This window comes from Natrix helvetica, assembly GCF_964273705.1.
Source record: "Natrix helvetica genome assembly, chromosome: 1".
Classification (NCBI taxonomy): Eukaryota; Metazoa; Chordata; class Lepidosauria; order Squamata; family Natricidae; genus Natrix; species Natrix helvetica.
In genome coordinates, this window is record NC_138548.1 from 196,649,522 (window position 1) to 196,668,063 (window position 18,542).

At 40.2% G+C, this 18,542-nt stretch overlaps 1 protein-coding gene across 5 annotated transcripts in view; it reads right to left on the minus strand.

The window, feature by feature from the left end:
• The window catches only part of ATP2B3 (ATPase plasma membrane Ca2+ transporting 3), a 133,219-nt gene that overhangs the window by 46,147 nt on the left and 68,530 nt on the right, over positions 1-18,542 (minus strand). For 3 of the 5 annotated variants that reach the window (XM_081934683.1, XM_081934679.1, XM_081934681.1), the window contains exons 6-11: positions 17,727-17,852; positions 14,252-14,377; positions 7,285-7,326; positions 3,421-3,585; positions 1,853-2,067; positions 528-770 (exon numbers count right to left, since the gene is read on the minus strand). In XM_081934683.1, coding sequence (XP_081790809.1) covers positions 528-770; positions 1,853-2,067; positions 3,421-3,585; positions 7,285-7,326; positions 14,252-14,377; positions 17,727-17,852 — 917 coding nt within the window. The remainder of the gene's footprint in view (positions 1-527; positions 771-1,852; positions 2,068-3,420; positions 3,586-7,284; positions 7,327-14,251; positions 14,378-17,726; positions 17,853-18,542) is intronic. The other 2 variants (XM_081934680.1, XM_081934682.1) reach the window with 1 other exon arrangement.

The window sequence follows — 18,542 nt, forward strand, 5'->3', positions numbered from 1 at the left end:
TCCATATTTATGGATGGTTGTTAGGGATATTCAAGAAACCTGCCCTTTTCTTTGAGTTCCCTGAGATTCCACCTGTTTGTCTGCTTGCCATTCAAAATATTAACTATAGATCATTTTTCTCCACCTGGACTTTTCTCCAGAAACTTAGAGCGCAGCTTGCTAGCATGCCAACTGTTGGGAATTTTAGCTCTGCTTCATGTCTGCAATTTTTAATTTATTACTAATTGTTCCCAACTTAAATGTTGCTTCAAGGCAAAGTACAGAGATAAATCTTACACCAGTGTTAGATGTTAGTCTTAGCCCTTCCCCATATCACTCTTATTCTTTAACCTGCTTATCATGGAGATAATAATACTTGTTTATTTCACAGGGAGCTACATTTCCCAAGGCTGTAGCCAACATAGGTAAAGGTGATGGGAGCTATAGTTTAACAGAATCCATAGATTCCCGACTTGCATAATAGTACTGCAGTTATGGACCAATGTAGCCTTAGGAAGGAGTGTTTCCAAAAAGAGGCTACTACTCACTAGTATCTTGGTGGTATAGGCACTGTTGACAGCAATGGCATGCACCAGCAGATCCAGTGTCTTGGATGTCAGGCTACTGGGGTCAGGCGTCTCCTTGTAGTGAGTATCACCCATGTAGGACTGCACCACTGTCATGCGATTGGTGGTAAGGGTCCCTGTCTTGTCCGAGCAGATGGCCGTGGCATTGCCCATGGTCTCACAGGCATCCAAATGCCGGACCAGGTTGTTGTCTTTCATCATTTTCTATAGTCAGTAAAATAGATTAAAATTATACATATTTTTTTTCAAAAGGAGAAGAGTGAGCAAATTAGGGCCCACCATCCCACCCACTTGCATTCCTACAGTGTTCCAAGAATAGACGAGGGCAAATTTTGAGTCCTTGTTTTGGGGGGAACGGGAGGATTTAAAGGACAAAATTCCAGCTGCCTAGTGTATCCAGAGTACCCCTTGATAATCCTGATCCTCTCCAAGTGCCAAAATATACATTTGTATTTTTATGCAACCATATCACGCTGTGGAGTTATATTCAGTTGGTAATCAACTCTTCTAAGAAGCTTGACCTCTGTTGATGCTATATGGTAAATAAAAAAATAAATAAAATAAAAATTCCTCTAAGATCTTTTTCACAACCCATTCTATATGTGGATGACTGATTATTGTTTCCTACCTAAAGAATTTTGCATTTGCTCTGTTACACTTAATGCTGTTACTTTCATTTCTATAACCTATCATGATACTTTTGCTTTATTTGAACATTATTTCTATCTTTCCACACACTGTTGTTTCCTCTGCACATTTGATAAGCATCCCTTTAGCCTTTCCATCCCACTTATTAATCCAAAAATTAAAGATCATTAGATCTCACAGGAATGATACCTTACTCTAGTTGGACGAGAGTCATTAGAGAGCTAACCATTAATGACAATCTACCTAATTGTCCTATTTCACTGATGCTTAAAGTAGCTTGCTGATCACTGTACCAGGGATACTTCTTCAAAAGTTGGTATTCCTATAATTTATTAAGTAAATTACTGATTTAAAAAACCAAATTAACCGGTAATCTGGTGAAAATAGATCTTGACAAATGCACGCTGGTTCCTAATAATGGCTGCCTAATTTTCAAGATGATTGATGATTACCTCCCTTGTGATTTAGTCCACAATCTTCTCAGTCATTCCTGTTAAGCTAACTTGCACCAGAGCTTCAAAAGGAGATGGCCATCAGAGGGCATTTATGGGAGTAGATGACACAAGAGGATCCAAGCTAAGGATCCAGCCATGTGTTTTAGCGAAAACCAGTGAAGGCACTAAGGATATAATGCTTACCTTGACAGAGTAGGCTAAAGAGATTGTGACAGCCAGTGGCAAGCCTTCGGGTACAGCCACCACCAGGACGGTGACCCCAATAATAAAGAACTTGACAAAGTATTGCACGTAAACAGGAGTGCACTCGGTCATCCACGTCTTCCCGTCAATAACAAAGGTTTGAATGATGAAATACAGGACAAGGATGATGACTGTGATAGCTGACATCACCAGCCCTAGCAGGATTGGAGAAAATGAAGAAGAAGAGAGACAGTCAGATGCGACAGCAAGACCCGAATCTGTGAAATTACACACCCTGCAAATAAGATCGTGTCTTGAGAACATTTTGTATTAAAAGCTAGAATGTGAGAAGAAAAGTCCCAAAAGGGCTTCTTGGCACAAGGCCCAGTCAATTCCACAAATTTCCATTCTTAAAATGGGAACTGATGGGACCTGTTGCTGTTTACGCAGCCTTCTCCAAGCTGATGGCCTCAGGATTATATCTCTTTTCAGCAACATATATCTCTAGAATGGGAGCGAAAGCTATTAAAGAAGTTCAAAACATCTGTCGGACAATTGATTGAGGGAGGCTGGTCAAGGAAACAAAACAGGTATCTGGAGAAAAGGAGAGCAATCTCACTCCCTTTCTACTATATTTATAATATGAACCTAAGGGAGTATTGGAGAGTCATGGTAATGTTATAATAATGTCTTTTTCCATCTCACAGAGATGGGAAATTCAGCTTCCCAGTAGGATCTGCCTGGCACTTCGGCAAGGTTGATTCCACCAAAGAACCAGTTTTTAAGGGTCCCCCATACTACAGGTAACAGACCCATATAAGAATAAGTGCTTTTTAATACCATAGGTAATGGGAAACTGGGTGCAACTGCATTGCCTTTGCGGGTTGAAAATTCCAATTTAATTGGCAGCAAATTATCTACCAGATACTATGTATTTATACCCTCCATCCCCCTGAGTGCAAAGAGTTAGCTTTAATAAGTAGTCTATTAATTGATTAGTCTTACAGTCGTATCAAATAAAATAAAGTAAAACAGGATAAAATAATCACCAAAAAATAGATTAAATGCAATAATAAAACAGATACATAGTAAATTCAAAGAATCAGCTTTCAGATAAATACATCACCTTTACATGATATCCCAATTTGTTTGATATTACATTTTCTTAGCTGAGTTGCCTTAACTATAACCCCACAGTTCTGCCTATCATAAGAACTACAGGCATACCTGTGTCTTCATGTACTGTATGGTTATCTCAGAAGGCAAGAGAGCAGGATGAATTAGGCTTCCCATGACCCTGAGTGTCATTTCAGTGTCAAGGTTAGTTCATTATCCCTCTAAAACTATTAAAACTGGATTAGAACATTGACAAAGAGTAACACTGGATAAATAATTAATGTGACATCAATGAAAAGACAAATCCTTGCCTGATTCATACACGCTGCACAACTGACCTTCTCTCAGCCAAGGATATTATTATTCATTGATTAGCAACGTTGCATCCCAGCTCAACTTCCCTTCCCAAAGGGAAGTGTCCAATGCAGCCGCCCCCCTCACCACCCCCGTACCTGCTTTCCCAATTTGAACGGCCAGTTTGGTGAGCTTCCCCTGCAAGACAGATTTCTCTTTTTTGGGCACACTGGTTTTCTTCTTCTCCCGCTCTTCCATCTCACCACCCTCGGCACTTTTCAGGGGTTGCATCTCCATGGCAACTGCCCCATCCTGTTTTTTGGCTGCGGAGAGAAAGGAGCAAATATGGTTCCACCCAGAATTGCTGACTCTTTATTATAATTCTGCTACTTTGCTTGCCCTTCTGTTTCTATGCATGTGTTTGTGTGTTTTACTTTTCTTCATCCAGTTGTTAATAAACAACATCCTGGTATGCTATAAAAAATAAGGCAGATATTTTCTAGTGTAGTGATCTCCATAAAAAAAAGTTATTTATTGTCTGTAACTGAAATCATGTTTGGTATTAATCCACGATGATGCTCAGTTTTGGGTTAGCAAGATATGTGAAGCCAGACATAGTGGTTTATAAACCATGGTTTATGGTTTAAAGTGAAATACAAATCCAACCAATTGTAGTTCAGTAAACTAAGTACTTAAAAAAAAATCTTAAGTCTTGGAAAAAGGTTTGAACTTCTATTAAAGGCATACAAGCAAGGCCATAATAAGTTGTGGTTCTTTACTGCAACTGTTGCCATAATCAAAATGGATATATTGGGTAAAGCAGAATTTGCCCAATGTTAGCTAAGGGTTGTTGTGGTTTTTCAAAATCACTTTTTACCTCAAGTTGCATGATTCATTCCTGGAATTTTATAAAATGTGTTCCCAGGCAACATCATAGATCATTATAATAGACCTGTGCTTTTCTATTCTGTATTTCTGTTCTGAATGTAGCAAGTTGTTTAAGGGAAATGGTGTTGTAAAATATATTTTAATTGCTAATATTAAGTGTGACCTGGATTTATACACTACAAATGAGTTATGACTTTGTTTGTCACTTCTCATAACCTGTGGACTAAGTCACTATGGCTTATTTAACCACCAGTAATTAAATTATTGCTCTTCCTCTAAGCTTTCTCACTTACATCCATGCACACTAGTTATCTAAACAAAAGTACCGTCATTCTCATGGTTCTCAGTCATACAGATCATGGTTGTCCCAAAGATGCCTTTTCAAGAAGCAACTGGACTTTCTTCGTTTTTCCTTGAATACATTTTGCTTCTCATCCAAGAAGCTTCTTCAATTCTGAACTGAAGAAGCTTCTTGGATGAGAAATGAAATGACTTCAAGAAAAAACAAAGAAAGTCCAGTTGCCGCTTGGAAAAGCACCTTTGGGACATCATTCCCATGCATTTTTTTCTTGGAAGTTCTTCCAATGTGTAGAACACAACTTCATAACCAACTTAGGCTGCTTTAACTGAAATTATTTTCCCAGTGAGGTCTAGAAATGTAAGTTCCAGAGAGAGAAAGAGATTTTCAACAAACATTAGGATCCCTTATAGAAATGCTATTCAGCTGCCATGGATGAATAAAACTAATTTTCATGATAGGTCCAGAAATTTTGCATCACAGGTGGGACATGCTTTTCTCTGATTCATTCAATGCATATTGAACCTAGAAAAATACAATCTATCCATTGAAGAAGACACTCAGCTCTTTTAAGTCTGAATAGCCATTACTTTCCAATGCTTTAACAGGAGTTTTGCCAACACTGTCATATTCTGCCCCATACATCCCTACGACCCATCCGCTCGCACAGAGAGGGACTTCTCCAGGTGCCGTCCACCAGACAGTGCCATGGGGCGGTGCCTAGGAGCAGAGCCTTCTCTGTGGCGGGCCCAGCCCTGTGGAATGACCTCCCCCGGATATTAGGACCACTACTGACCTCCGCTCCTTCCGTGTCAAGCTCAAGACCCACCTTTTCCAAATAGCTGGCCTGGCTCAACCATAACTTCGTAAAGCTCCTGATGGGTTTTTTAATTTAGTAATTTTATTTAAGGGGATTTTAAATTGTGTTTTTAACTGTCTTTCACTTATAAGTCAACTCTCCTCCATGCACATATGTATATGTCTCTGTTCTTTTTGTATATATGTTTGTCTTATGTGTATTTTTATCCGTTTTGATTGTACGCCGCCCCGAGTCCTTCGGGAGAGGGTTGCGGCTAATCAAATAAAATTATTATTATTATTATTATTATTATTATTATTATTATTATTATTATTATTATTATTATTATTATTATTATTATTATTATTATTTGCACAAGATGCTTATTTTTCTAAACAGTCATATTGCATTTTATTCTTCCTTGGAAAGAAGCTCATTTGACAGGCCTACAGCCAAAAAGGTTCAGTGCTCAAAAAGTTCAACATTCAATTCAAAATCCAGCAATACAGACATCTAGTGTAGCATCTTAGTACCATATATAACATTTTCCTTTTTGGGTAATATTATAGAGAGTGTTGATTAGTCAAAGCAACTCTGACATCGTCTTGCAGATGGAACCATGCTTCTTTTAGCTTAGACATGAAGAGAAAATAGAACCTGAGTAAAACATATTTGCATGCCTCTAGTACTAGGTTGTAAACTGGTAGAAAATCCAGGATTGGGTAAGGTCCCCTTTAAAACTCTGTGTGTTAGGTCAAGGTGGGAATGTGGGCATCCAGATGTTGAAATCCAGCCTTTATCAGTAATGGTGGCCATGGCCAGTGGCTGTACAGAATGGGATGCAATGAGGCCTTATCTACCAATCTAACATAAGTGCATTATCCAACAGACAATTTCCACTTAAAAACCTCAACATCCACCATCTTTCTTTCCTTTTTAAAAAAAATTCTGTTCTTTGCTTAACCAGATGGGCTTACTTAACTCTGAAGACTAAATTCACAGTCATTCAAATATCAATTGCTACTATACTCTAGCATCCGAAGATTCAACAGCACCTCTAAAGATGTAATTCCAACATCTGAGGCTAACTACCATATATATCTGTGATGGCGAACCTATGGCACGCACCACAGGTTGCATGCGGAGCCATATTTGCCAGCACCGGCAGCCCTCAGCTGATTTTTGGCCTTCCCAAGAGCAGGGGGAGGCCCTTTTCATCCTCCCCAGACTTCAGGCTTTCACCCCCACGGGGTGGGTGGGTGTCATGTGCGCATGTGTGTATGGGGGTCATGCACGCATGCACAGGTGGGTGGGCATGCATTCGTGCATGATAGTAGGCATGCACACAATTTGGGCACACCTTTAGAAAAAGGTTAGCTATCACTAATATATATTATGACCCTAAATACAGCTGGTTTGCTGTATTTTGGTTGGTCCTAGTACCGGATGATTGTCATGTTCCTGGAAGAGCTAAAAGACAGGTCAAAATGACGCGTATTTATTCCTACAGTGACTAGGAGATGAACTGAACTTGATGACACTTAATTAACTAATGGGTTGTAGAGGTTCTCTGAGTTTCATTTTCCATGTGCAGACTTTTATAAACCATCTAGCTAATATCTTTGGCGCTATGATCTTGGATACATTTGCAAATTAAAAATATATATGAAATATAAACAAAATAAATGAATAGACAAGCTTTAAATATCTTGACCCCTGATCATCAGATCTGGACTTCTTACTGTTGGGAAAAAAGTTGTTAAAAAGAATGCATTGGACCTTATGGTATAACTAAAAAAAATATTGAACTAGAGCAAGGGTGTCCAAACTTGGGAACTTTAAGACTTGTGGACTTCAACTCCCAGAATTCCCCAGGCTGGGGAATTCTGGGAGTTGAAGTCCACAAGTCTTAAAGTTCCCAAGTTTGGACACCCCTGAACTAGACTATCAAGATCTGGAGAATGTTATGTCTTTCTGATATAGCTGGCATTCCAACTAAATGGAGGCACACAAGAGATACGATGGGGAAACATTTACCTTTGTTTTGATTATTCTCCACTGCCCCATCCTGCTGCTTCCCTACAACAGAAAAAGGGAACGACAAACACAGGACGCTTGAGAACAGACAACACAGCACCAGTGCAACAAGCACGCACGCACGCACACAAACACACATACATACTACGGAGAGCATGGATTGTGAAAAAGCTCCTCCCAATATGCTCTGCAGGCTGTACTTAAGTCTTTTCCTATCTGATCCCCACCAATTATATTGGTCTGCAGCTTCCATTACTGTAAACCAACAGGCAGTGGCTGGTTGGATAGGGCAGGGGTTGTAGTCCTGTAGTCCCACATTTGGAGAACACATGGCCGAGGATCATTAATGCAAGCGCAAGCAAAATATAGCTGTAGTTAGAAGAAACGAGCCTCATTTGGTGGCTTTAATGTACCGCTATATTGAAATCAATTGTATATATTGAAAAGAGTGGGGATAGTTTTAGGTTCCTGTAAAAAAAGCAAAAGGGTGGAATCTCTGCCGATTTCAAGGATAAGATGCTCAAACAGGCTAAGTCAGGGGTGTCCAAACTTGGGAACTTTAAGACTTGTGGACTTCAACTCCCAGAATTCTGGGAGTTGAAGTCCACAAGTCTTAAAGTTCTCAAGTTTGGACACCCCTGGGCTAAGTGAAAACATAGTAGAAAACATTTTGTTGAGGGTGTTACTTGGGACCCTGACAATGGGATATGCAGAACTGGGAGAAACGTAAATATAGCAATGAACACAGAGAGATCTATTAGTGTTTAAAGTGGAATGTACTAAGAAAAAGAAACACCCTTTCTACCAAAGCACATTCTCCTTGAAGAAACTAAACCCAGCAAGGTTGTCCCAGCATGACTTTTTAAGAAGTCGTCTTCATAAATCACAACTGACCATGTGATGATTTAGGTTGATGCCGGTAGTGACAGCATCACTTCTTGTGGATGCTTCAGGCAAAACATCTTATTGTCTCTGTCTCTCTGCCTTGCTGCCTCCCTCTCTTGTTTGACCTCTTTTTGCCCGGAACAAGAGAAAGCCTAGTCTCCTCATCCTTCATATATTTATTGGCTTCCTGCTCGAAGGTACCAGATGTTCTACTTTCTAAAAAATGGTTGTTTATTGAAATGGATCCTATGCTACAAAAGCTGTCCAGCCTGAGTTTATTTGACAAGATAGGCTAAAGAAGAAAAAAATGGATACATTGCTTAGAGTTCTTCATCAACTGTTAGAAGGCGAGATATATTATACATTTATTTTCCTTTTATCCAGAAGAAGTGAAGCTTGTTCTCTTTTTTAGTGTTATGTAAGCAGCCCCTGCAATTTTTTTATCCCCTTGTGATGATTAGGATTAAGATTCAGGGAAGACTATAAAAACAACCTTTGGAATAAGCAGACAAGCACAGATAACTACTAAGAGGAACAGCAAGAGCTGGGCATTGCATTATTATGGTTGTCCACAAACTAGCTAGATATTTAGACTGGATTTGACATTTTTCTCCACCTATTGAGACTTGCCTATCTGTTCACAACAATGTAAAGTCACAGCTGCCAGTTCTTTAGGTGGTATTGGCCTTCATATGTAACAGGTTATTCCCAAGAACCCAGAAGGTTGTAATGTATCAGCATAGTCTATGCGTGAATCTAAACAGTGTGGCCTTTTGCTATTAAAAGATGGAAATGTTGTCAATGTGCCGGTTTTCTAAGTGCCGTCCAATTTTGGGGGGCAAGGATCCAGTGTGCTGATATCCACTGTCTCATCATGGCTGGTTTATGTCATAATCTTTCAGTTTTGATTTTCAGATCTTGATATTTAGGGATCTTCTCCAATTCTTTATCTTTTGTTCTGCATCCCCTGGCATTGCCAGATCAATTAACCACTTTTTTCTTTTCAACCAGCTGCTGAATTTTCAACTAAAATTCATCAGCTGCCCAACTGTAGTGGCGTGCATGTCACTGCTGCAGACTGAAACTGAAATATGTGGTGCCTGATGAATGTATCTCTTTCTATACAGAAGAACCATCATTAAAGAACATGCATAGATTTCCACCAGGGATGCAACCTTTTGCGTGCAATTACGGTATGTTTTCAGGAGGCAACAAGGGGTGTTTCTTTCAGCTCCTGCTTATCATCTTCCTGGAATACTGTAAGACTACATGGGCATTTGATATGAACCAACAAGTCTCTTCTTATGTTCTTATGGATGCTCATAATTGGCTTGTGTGGATGATTATGCATTCCTTGGATACTCAGAGATATAGCCATGCACACATATCCCCTATCCTCTCAGTGCTGGTAACCTTTGATTTGGCCTTGGGAAGGAATCTGTGAAAGAAGGGACCCAGCAGAGAGAGGATGTTGGCATTATGTATGGACAAGGGAAGGCACAACAGGGGCCAGAAGTAGTGGGTCTCAGGGAAGACAGAAGCAATTTTAATTTGACAACTGGACCGGCAGCCGTTGTGAGGGGCAGGCCTGGCCAAGGAATGTTGTATTGTGGGGTTTTGTGCCAAGGTATCTGTCTCCCTCAGCAGTATAGGCATATGCAAGTGTTAAAGGAGATATCATTCATTGATCAATTATTCCAACAAATTGTGCAGGTGCTGATATATTCTCTCTAATGGCCCTAGTATGTAATGGCGAACCTATGGCACATGTGCCAGAGGTGGCATGCAGAGCCCTCTCTATGGCCATGCGCACCATTGCCAGCTGCTCTTCTGGTTTCCAGTGTGTCTCCAGCTGCTCTTCATGGGCACCAGAGGGCTGGAAAATGGCCGGAAAATGGCCCAAAAAACAGCCAAACAGCAGGCCATTTCCAGGCTTTTTTCCAGGCCCTTTCCAGAGCATTTCCAGGGTGTTTTTCAGCCTGAAAATGGCCTGAAAACAGCCCCCAAAACGAGCTTGAAAACAACCCCAAAACAGCCTGAAAAAACAGCCTGAAAATGTCCCAAAAAACAGCAAAAGACAGGCATGTGCATGCCGGCCAGCTGGTCTTTGGGTTTCTGTTGCTATGGCACATGCACATGCTTGTACATGCATTCCAGTTTGGCCACTCGGTGCTGAAAAGGTTTGCCATCATTGCCCCTTCAAGCTGCTGCTGCTGCTGCTATTATCCATTCAGTCACGTCCAACTCTTGGCGATTCTATGGGCCACGTCTCTCTACGTCTTCTGATCTAGCACTACTTCTCTGAGTTCTATGCTCTGGCTGGTGCCAGCTTGGATGTCCAGACACTGTTTTCTTTGGCAGCCCAGTTTCCTTTTACCATTATCTCTTCCAAACATAATTGCTTTCTGCAATGAATACCCCCGCATGACACGGCCAAAATAAGTGAGGCAGTGTTTTGTGATTTTTGCCTTCCAGTGACATGTTATGTGCTCCAGTACTAGCTTGTTGGTCACCTTTGCCATCCAAGGAATATGCAAGAGTCTTCTCCAACACCACAGCTCAAATGAACTGATTTTCTTCCTGTCTTGTTTTTTTTAAAGGTCCAACTTTCAACCATAGGTAGCTACGGGGGACACATTAGAGCGCACTAACCTACTGTTGCCAGGCTGATGTCCTTGCTTTTCCGTTATCGACTCATGTACAGTACATCATTGCTGCATGACCCAGTGCAATCTGATGTTTTACTTCTGGGCTGCATTCACTGCTTTGAACAATCTGCAATTCTAGGAAGGTGAATTTTTCCATGCATTCTATCTCTTCACCATTCAATTTTATTTTCATATTTTCATTCCTCGCAATGGTCATGAGCTTGGTCTTTTTGATGTTCAAAAAAAGACCAAAATTCTCACTTTCCTTTTTTTAAAAATTGTTTTGATCAGATGTTTCTGAGATGGGAAAGGTATCATCCTTCAAGCTGAACCAACACAGGAGGAAGGAAAAGGAAAAGGAAAAGGAGAAGGAGGGAGGAGGAGCAGACCCCTGCACCCTTATATGTAGACACAGATTGTGGAGATGCTATTAACCATCTCCACTATTTTTGATACCTGTCTTCATCCAAAAGCTAGATCTAGAAGACAGAGGAGTGGGCAGGAGACTTGTTCACTCATCTCTTAATTTTTTTCTGTTGAGATATGCATAGGCCATAGAAAAATTTAAAAAAATGTGGAATGAGGTGGAAGATAATAGGAAAAAGAGACAAGACTATTAGTAAAGACATTTGCTTTGATTGTTGAGCCAGAACCAATTGGTTAGGCTAATTCCTAATTTCTACTTAGTTTTCTCTGATGCTGAGTTGTTAATAGATAATTTGTAGGCCAGACCCTACCAAAACTAAGTTGGAAGGGTATCATTTTAAAGTACTTGTGATCTTTGTTGCCCAGAATGGTTATGGGAGAAAACTTCCCTCCTATATTGTTCACAACTAAATGAAAGTTTTGACGTGAGGAGTCAACAGTGTACTGATGAATAATTTCCCTGCTCCATCAAAGAGGCAAAGAAAAACAGGAGTCAGGTTTCTGCTCTGCTAGATACATGATATCTTAGTTTCAACATCAGAGCCCTCCAAAACAAACAACCAATAAGTCAGTCTTCAGTCCACATTTGCTAACAAGCAACTATATTTTATATTAGTGAAATAATGGATAATTATTGTGGCACTAAACACTCATCATGGCTGATGTGAATGATGGATGGTATTGTATCATTTTGGATGCAACCACTTAGCGCTTGAATTAATGCACTATGCTAATTATTAATGCATTATGATAGTGGGCCAATTTACCATTGCATTTAAACTGACTGTGATGGGCAAAGTGTATGTAGGATGGGATTCAGAAACAATTTCACATCCAATTTCTGACCAGAGTTATGTCTGCTAACTTGCAAATAACTAACTAGAGTAAAGTCACCACAGTATAACATGCATCTTCCGACAATGACCTGGGAACAGGGCATGTTAAGAAGACATGCAGGTAGGAAAAGGATAAAACAGGAAGCCAACTTATTATGGAGAGAGATGGTTAAATAACTAATGTGAAATTTATTGGGTGAGGAAGATTGCTTGACAGTGATTGGCTAACATAGTTTTTGACTGAGACATCGGCAATGCTTCAGCCAGCAGAAGTTTCAGATTAACAGAAATGGGTTTTTGTCAAAAAAAAAAATGAAAGCGTAGAAACCATCAAGGTCTATGAACAAATTATCTTATTAATTAATTAAACAAATGTACATGGCCACCTGACTCACACATGACAACTCCAAGAGGCTTACAACATAAAAAATCCACAACATAAAACCCCTGGACTCCCCATTAGACTAGTTAATAACAAAATAAGGTAATAAATTAAGATGCCATTTATTTAAAATCCCTTTGCTAAGAGGGATTCAGTGCTACTATCCCCTTAGCTCAATTGTTCTTTGAATAGGGATTAATTGTATTGTAGTAGATTTTTAAGGGCCAGCACTAAATCAATACAATTTTGAACATAATTAATAAGCTAACACAGAAATAGGTTGCTTATTATTCAGTTGGGATAAAAAAATGGAATTTAGGCAGAACGGAAAACTTTTCTCTTGCACCATTTTTTTCTTTGAACATTGGCTATTTGTTTTACACTGATAGGGAAAGAGGCTGCAGCAGTTTTTCTAATTTCTTAGAGAGTTAACATGGTTAATAAGTCTTGCTATGCGGAAGATGCAACAACAATGAAGCAAATGCCAAGGCTTTGAGTTGTGCCCAGTTCCTTGTTGAGGCAGATTCCAAAAATGATGAACCATCATTCAGAGTGCTGAGTCAAACTTCAGCACTATTCATCCAAATGTACTGACTCAAGTGTTATTGCACAAGTAGTGCCCTTTGAGTGTTCTCCCAACTGTGTGGGAGTCACTTTTCTGTCTATTGCTGGGACAATATTTCAAATAAACTGATCACGTGGCTGAATGGCTTGCATGAGCAATGCCTATGATTGGTTGGGTTGGATTCTTTATACCTTCTCCCAGTTGTACAGGGAGATGAGGATGACAAAGCAGGGGTCAGAATGCAGTGAAGGACAGCCAAGGGATTTCACTGGCAAGTAAGGAAGGCTTCTGAAGCCAAGGAAGGAAGGAATGGTGAGAGCAGAAAAGATGAGTGGATTCCTAACACTAAATGAGACATCTTTGGAAAAGAATGGGATCCAATTAAAGGAAGGTACAGTAGAGTGAGGTGATAAAACAGCTTTACCAAAACAGCCTTTTCCAACCTAGTGCCTTTGAAACTTTAGCTCCAAAAATGTCCCGCCACGATTCTCTTGAGAATTTAAGAATCATAGTTCTGATCGTAGGGAGCGTACTGGGAAAATTGTTATATTGAGCAATGGTTCCAGAATATTTTGTTTTACCCCAGTTCTTAGATAGACCCAGAACGGTGTTTCTCAACCTTGACAGCTTTAAGGTGCATGGACATGTTGGCTAGAGAATTTGGGGAATTGATGACCAAATACCTTAACATTGCCAAGATTGAGAAATACTGCTCCAGAGTATGACCAACCTACTCTGTGCAAATATCCCCCATAAACATCTCTTCCAAACCTAGCAAACTCTACCTAACAAGTAGACTACCCAACTGAAGTAGCCTAGACAGTGCTATTTGGGAATGATGGTTAGGCTGGGGTGTAAAATAACCAGGAGGTTCAGAAGGGATCTAAATGGCTTATCAATAGCCTTGGTAGATAACAAGGGGAAGCAAGCAATGCTCAAGAGGAGGGTTTATGAATAAATGTCGTGATCAGAAAAGGAACAAATTATAATAAGGTTCCGTCAACCTGAAGTCATCTTTGTGCCAGTTATGCAGAAACTATAGATACCTTCTGCAAGTGCTGGATGTTTTTGAAGACATTTATGTGGAGCTACTCTGAAATGCATCTTGATGCGCTGGCTTCAGCCAACAAGAGAGCTGATATGAGCATGAAGACCGACATGCAGTACAATGGATCCAGAGGTACACTAAGGGAAGTGCTTACCTGGACCAGAGAGCAGACCTTACCTTTTTTCTCTTTCTTTTTCTCCTCTTCCCCACCAGCACCCAGCAAAGTAAAGATGATCCCAGTCTGTGAGTTGACTCCAACAGCAGAGATAACCATCCGCCCAGAGCCTTCCATGACGTGGGTGCCTAAATCAAAAGAAAAGTCAAAAGAATACAAAATGGAAATGTTAGGAACCCGAGAAATAGATCTTCCTGATTCATTGCAAGCTGAGCTATTCTGGAAAAGGCACAGCGTCATTTGACATCTACTGATGGCATGATCAGCAAAACTTTAGCAAAAGATTCTCATAGGACTGTGCAGTACTTGGGACCTGAAGGGAAATATATGTTTTGGAGCCCCTGTCGCAACTCTTAAAAAGAGATGTGAATTTTTGAGAATTTGTTTGTTTGTTTATTTTTATCCATTATTTGTTTACTTTATTATTTTTTACAAATAACTCCAGCCAGCAAAAATATCCAACACTGCTCCCAACAACAACAACCCTGTGAGGTGAGTTGTTCTGAGTGACTGGCCCAAAATCATGCCTGAAGGAGGACTAGAACTCACAGTCTCCTAGTTTCTAGCCTGGTGCTTTAACCACTAGACCAAACTGAATTGCTTGGATGCAGAGACATCATGGGAGAAGATGCATTTGGATGAAGGAATGACTGATGGGTGCTATGCCTGTGTTCAGAGGCGCACCAGAACCAATATGCTGCAGTTAATAGATCTCAACATTCTAGCAAATGACAGTAATTACACAACAGGGTTGATTTTGCAAATCTGAAATCTGCTGCTGTAGGCCACTGGTTGTCAGCCTGGGCCTTAAAGAGATCTATGCTTCCTCAGAAGCTTAACCTGGAGTGTTAACCATAATGTAAGACTAATTCCTCTCCAAAAACATTGGAACTTTCAATGTGATCTGCCACCACAGATAGAATTAGGAGCCCTGGTGGTGCAGTGGTTAAATGCAGTATTGTAGCTAACTCTGCCCACTGCCAGGAGTTTGATCCTGACCAGCTAAAAGTTGACTCAACCCTCCATCCTTCCAAGGTCGGTAAAACGAGGACCTGGGTTGTTGGGGGCCATATGCTAACTCTGTAAACTGCTTAGAGAGTGCTGTAAAGCACTGTGGAGCACTATGTAAGTCTGAGCGCTATTGCTATTAAGTATGTGGTTTCAGTTCAAGAGGTATGGCCATGAAACTTGAGAGGCCTGACTAGCACTCTATGGCTGGTTTCAGACAAATCACTAGAGGAGCTAAAATTGTGTTAGGATTTTTGTGTTTCAGTGTCTTGGAAGTTCTTAGCAATGTTCAGTCATATCACTTGAAATAGGGCGTTACATTAAGCCACAGTAATTGCACATTCTTATGCTGGGATTTAGGATTTAGTGTATCTGAACCAGATTTGCCCCATTAGATCACTCCCTGAGATTATCTTGGCCGTATGATGAAGTATGCTGCCATTTAGTGCAGATATTACTAATTAAGGCTTAGTCCCCAAAGCTATTAAATAGCGGTAAAGTTTAAAACACTTCCCAAAATACATGGAATGCCTTTGCACCAGAACGATGTCGTCCTTTTTGAAGACAAAGGAATGTAGGTTGTGGGCATCACCTGAAATGCATTGAGTCTTGTTAGATACTCCCCCCTCTAGTTGTTGCAAGGACAATAGTAGTTTCCAGTCAGGTCCTCTCTTTTCAGGTGGAAACAGAGAGAGACCTGATTGGCTGAAGCGCTGGCCAGCTCCCCTTTAAAAAGGGAGCTGCCAGACCTCTCACCCAGTGGATGCCTGTACTTGGCCAAATAAAGAGCTGTTGCTTTCTTAGCCTTTTGTGCCTTTCATTACCCAATCTAACAAGTCTCATCACCATACAGCTCATCTATCTCACGGGGCTCTTTTGGAGCTGACTCAGTCCCTGGGTTGTTCCTTAGCAAGTAATGAAGGGCACTGTGATACTTGCTCCAGAGTTGAGAGATTTAATATGAAGATGTACATCTTGGCTGAGCTGAAACTTCTCTTTTGGCATCTTGCTTTCAAAAGCTCCATATTTCTAATCAGTGTCAGTAACTTGTATGATTCATGCCAGTGATTCTTCCAAATCATTATGTGATCTGGCTGTGAGCAGAAATCAAAAGATGAATGGGCTTTTGGCTGTCTCATGCCTGTGGTGTGGGGGGGGACCTTTCGTGGCTTAGAAAAATATTTGGATTTTTCTGGGGAAAAGTGGACTTGGAGTTGAAGGCTGTAAGGCCAATAGATTGTGACTTTTCTGCAGTTACATCATGTCAACTGTCTGCAGAGCCCAAATGCAGATGCTTCAGATATATTTAACTCTTAGAAGAGCTTCACGGGGCCCAGAAGCCACTGAAGCATTTGGTACTCAGTGTGAAAAATAGAAACGAGCCTATTTCCACCATTCCTATGTTCCAGTTAAGCTTAAGCGTCAATAGGCTTCCCTCGCTTTGTGCCAAACTTGATGTTCCCTGAAAACCTCTCATAAAAAGGAATTTTCAGAAAGGAAGATACCGTCCCCCTGGGAAAAATGGGCTGTGTAGGATACAGTGCCAAATTCTGTAACTTAAATGCATCAACAAATGTGTAAATAAAGTTTTGGAGGGCAGAAAGGTTTTTTTTTTTGAGAGAAAATGTTCAGTGGGAAAAACCTTGGCATGTTTCCAGAGCTTTGATACAAATTTATACTGGCCCAAATCGCATTCTGGACAAAAATGATAAATCACAAAATAGCACATTTGCAGAAAACAAAAGGAAACCTGTAGATCCAGGCATTCTTTACCTGCTACAAGAGATCCTATGGGAGACATGCAGGAGTTACTTACAGAAAGGAATAGATATATTTTCTTCACCTTGTTTTTTACATATGGAGTAGTAGATTTGGTATCTATCGATATTAATATGGTTATATTATTATGTTGCTACTTATTTTTGATGTAGTCTCCTTCTTAACCTTTGTAAAAAATGTTTACTGTAATGGTTTTTGAAGACATATATATTGCGACTTTGAATTGGTTTTAACTCTTGACAAGTCCCTACAGTTCTCTTGGCAAGGATTTTCAGGGGTGGTTTGCCATTGCAAACTTCCTAGGGCTTAGAAAGAGTCACTAGCCCAAAGTCACCCAGAGGACTTTGTGCCTAAGGCAGGACTAGAACTCCTAATTTGTAGCCCAGTGTCTTACCAGCCAAATCTTACTGTCTCAGTAACTACATTAAGCCAGAGTTGTAATGGAATATATGAATGACCTTGTGGAAAAGAGAGGAAGAGATGCTGCTTAGGAAACAATCAGATAAGAGAAGTAGGAGCCTGCAGTTGCATAACGTCAGAGAAAGAAACTTAGGAAAGAGCAGCCCTAGTTAAAAGTTTGTGCCTTTAGATTTGTAAGATTCTGTTAATGTTAATGTAGCTTTAAAACAAAGTAGAATTAGTTCATCTTGTCATGTTTCTTGTCTGGGAGCACTCTCAGATGTCCCTCACCTGATAGCAACATGGGATCTTTGTCCACTGATTTGCGTACATGATCCGACTCCCCCGTTAAGGAGCTCTCATCTATCTTGAGATCATTCCCCTGGATAAGCACTCCATCTGCAGGAAGCAGGTCACCTAGGAGAGAAGAGAAACGGTTAATCAATTAACTCTATCAACAAATACTGGTGGCCTACTATCTTATGCCCATTATATACAATGGATGCTGCACAGAGGTACCCATTTTGCTTCCTTAATTACTAAGTGAGCAATAAGCAAGTTTGCTATTCAATGAACAGTGATACACAGTGCTGCTTCTTAGTGCTTCCAGTGAGAATTAATATATATATATTATTTGCAATAATTATATTTCTGGAATTAAATGTAAAGAAGTACAACAAAATAGACATGAAGATAGCTGTGCACATATTTGCCACTGCCATTTTTATTGGGAAGTGAATGGGGAAGGAACAGTTTATCTAAATCCTGGTTGGGTGGACGAAATAGTGTAAATTTCTGTTGTGTAGATTGTTTGAATGAACAGAGTACTGTGGTCAATTCATTGCATTCCTTGAGAAACAAGAAATGGAAGAGCAGAGCCATAATGAGGAAAAAAAGCTTTTGTCTAGACACAATCTTAGATAATCTTAAATTTTCATCCCTGATGCCCCACTGTAAGCTTTGAGAATAAGCACCTCTGCATTACAACTGTGAAAGAAGCTCATATAAAGTTGAACCATCAGCCCCCTCTGGGGCACCAGGGAACACTTCGTTTACCAAGTATGTTTGGTGTTCCCAGAGAGAGAAACTAGATATCAGAATTGTTTT